The 1025-nt window shown below is 42.4% G+C and overlaps 1 protein-coding gene across 3 annotated transcripts in view; it reads left to right on the top strand.

The window, feature by feature from the left end:
- Nucleotides 1-1014, top strand: part of gab2 (GRB2-associated binding protein 2) — a 31795-nt gene extending 30781 nt beyond the window's left edge. For 2 of the 3 annotated variants that reach the window (XM_005926535.3, XM_042219686.1), the window contains exons 8-10: nt 27-129; nt 262-384; nt 461-1014. In XM_005926535.3, coding sequence (XP_005926597.1) covers nt 27-129; nt 262-384; nt 461-604 — 370 coding nt within the window. In that variant the 3' untranslated portion in view covers nt 605-1014. The remainder of the gene's footprint in view (nt 1-26; nt 130-261; nt 385-460) is intronic. The other variant, XM_005926536.3, reaches the window with a different exon arrangement.
- The last annotated feature ends 11 nt before the right edge of the window (nt 1015-1025 follow it).

Raw genomic sequence — 1025 nt, forward strand, 5'->3', positions numbered from 1 at the left:
CCCCCCCCCCTCTTATGTTTCTTTAGGCCTGCTATGAACTGCACATCCTCCCAGCACTGTAGACCCATCTCTACACAAAGCATCACCAGCACCGACTCTGCAGACAGTGAAGAGAATTATGTGGCTATGGTAGGTCCAGGGAGCTGGACGGGGAGACTGGGGAGAGTATATTGTGTTCTTTGTTTTAACGATCCACTTATTTGTATGCACTGCTAACTCACTGCATACTGTGTGAGTGAAACCTCCCTCCTATTACATTAGCAGAACCCAGCGTCTACCTCCCCAGCCGTGAGTGGCACCAGCAGCCCAGCCCCTAGGAAGTGTGGCAACGTGGACTACCTAGCACTGGAATTCCAGCCTGGGACACCCAACCCACACAGAAAAGTAAGCAGAGGATTTTATAGACTAAATTAACTTTTCTCATTTCATATGCAATTAAACTTTATTTATTGTTCCACAGCCCTCTACGTCCTCTGTGACATCGGACGAGAAGGTGGATTATGTCCAAGTCGACAAGGAAAAGACTCAAGCTCTGCAAAACACAATGCAGGAATGGACTGATGTGCGACAGTCTACTGAACCTGCCAAGGGGGTCAAGTCCTGACACTGACCTATACATCAAAAACAAGCCTTAAAGTGTCCCTATTATGCAGATTTATCATTTTATTCAGGGAGTCAATTAAAATAGATTAAACTCTAGTACAACGAGCGGTTTTCTTATTCTCATTGCGGTGACACTTCTTTTCACCCTCTAACAGGTTCCATTACAGCATTTCCCCAAAAAGTTGACAAAAGCGTTGCAAAAGGGAGACATCCTTGATCACAGATGTATAATCGTAGTCCTCCAAGATAGTGTTACCAGGTTTTCCTGCTGAATTGAGAACCTTAAAGAGTTTAATTCTTTTGCCCACTGGTTTGCTACATATGTTTTGCATGAAATAATTGAATTAACAATAAATTTAAAAAATGTTATTTTATATTAAATCATTTATTTATGCAGAAATCCTAGGAAACTGCCACTCATA

The sequence above is a fragment of the Haplochromis burtoni genome, unplaced genomic scaffold (assembly GCF_018398535.1).
Source record: "Haplochromis burtoni strain Fernald_Lab_line unplaced genomic scaffold, NCSU_Asbu1 Contig_36, whole genome shotgun sequence".
NCBI classification, from domain to species: Eukaryota; Metazoa; Chordata; class Actinopteri; order Cichliformes; family Cichlidae; genus Haplochromis; species Haplochromis burtoni.